Raw genomic sequence first — 1512 nt, 5'->3', positions numbered from 1 at the left:
CCCGAATTATCAAATCTTTGCTGTCTGAGAACCCAGATGATCGACCTGAAGCAAGGGAAGTGAAGGAACAACTGGAGAGAACAAACCAACACCTGGATCAACACAGTGTGTGAATGTCTATAGTGAGAGTTTGGTTGGGCAAAAACCAAAATACCTGTTTCCTCGTTATGTTGCTGATGTTGTGCATTTATTACTGTTGGACATTTATACTGTTAAAAAAAACTGTTTCCTAGTTATGTTGCTGATGTTGTATATGTTGATATCGGAAAAGGTCTCTTTCTATTTTATATATTTGACTTAAAGTTTATTTAAAAAACATGTATTTTTGCTGTTCATGCTCAGTTACTGCACTTTTGAAGGTACATAATTTCTGGTCACCAAAACTTCATAGATTTTCCTTGCCATTAATAAAATAGAAACATTAAAAAATAAAATTTTAATTTATGAATAGCAATGTATCTGCTTTCTGGTTGTTTTGCAGTTTTAGTTTGTCCAAGATTTGTGGAGCATAGAGAAACTGAGTCCTGGCCAAAATGTAACATTTCTGCTTATCTCACGGCAAAAATGCTGTTAGTATTTAGGGAGAAGTGAATTTTAGAAGAAAACCTGAGAGGTTGCAAAAGGCTTCAGATTGAGCTGGAGGTTCAACGGCCCTAAACATTCAACCTCAGTTACAATAGGTTAAGATCAAAGCACATTCATGTGTTAAAATGGCCCAGTCAAAGCCCAGACTTGAATCCATTCAATAATCTTTGGCCATATCAGAAAAATGATGTTCACAGATGATCGCCATCTAATCTGGTCTTGGTACAGTTTTCAAAGTCGAACATTTAAGAATGTCAGTCTGTAAAGAGCTGTTGGAGACTTACAGCCCCTAAAAGAATCAACACATTTTTTCTGTATTTTTTGTTTCTAAATGCTGCACAATTTTTTGTTGGTCTTTTGCATGTAATCTGAATAAAAATACACTGATTACTTTGGTTATATTCGGACGAAATCTGAGAACGCTTTTTAAAGCCCTTGTAATGCAGGAGTGCCTTGAATTGCCTACATTTTTTCACATGACCTCCAGAATTTACACTATCCATGGAAGATGGAGCAGGAATGATGCGGCGGTGTACACACTAAGCACCTTTCATGGCTCAACCTGTAGGTGGAGCTGTTGTTCTGCTGAGCTGTGTGTGCAGACTCCAGGCCTCCTCCGGCTGAGTGTGATCCAGGTTTGTTCACAGTGAGGGAGAGCAGAAAAGGGGTGGGGGGTGTGTGTGACATTTAATCATGCCTCCGGCACATGCTGCATGATTAGCATCTCGGTGGAAAACAACAGTCACAGTGGCCAAAGAGCAGATCTCACACAATCACGCAAACACCGGGTGAGGCGCAGGTAATCAGTGCAGATCAGCTCCTGCAGCTCAGAGTGCTACCTTAACAGCCACAATAACACAGAGGAACCAAAAATATGTGCAGTTTATATAAATGAGACCTATTTTTATAGTTTTCTTGCCAAATCTT

At 39.2% G+C, this 1512-nt stretch overlaps 1 protein-coding gene across 1 annotated transcript in view; it reads left to right on the top strand.

The window, feature by feature from the left end:
* LOC106949773 (eukaryotic translation initiation factor 2-alpha kinase 3-like) overlaps window positions 1–984 on the top strand; it is an 11160-nt gene extending 10176 nt beyond the window's left edge. The window contains exon 13 of the mRNA XM_015036258.1: window positions 1–984. This exon is cut by the window's left edge and continues 1 nt beyond it. Coding sequence (XP_014891744.1) covers window positions 1–113 — 113 coding nt within the window. The 3' untranslated portion in view covers window positions 114–984.
* Window positions 985–1512: the final 528 nt, after the last annotated feature.

Source organism: Poecilia latipinna, unplaced genomic scaffold (genome assembly GCF_001443285.1).
Source record: "Poecilia latipinna isolate Pla-1442-1.1 unplaced genomic scaffold, P_latipinna-1.0 Scaffold362, whole genome shotgun sequence".
NCBI lineage: Eukaryota > Metazoa > Chordata > Actinopteri > Cyprinodontiformes > Poeciliidae > Poecilia > Poecilia latipinna.
Note: the sequence above shows the minus strand (reverse complement) of the source record. Positions and strands in the feature narration are given on the sequence as shown.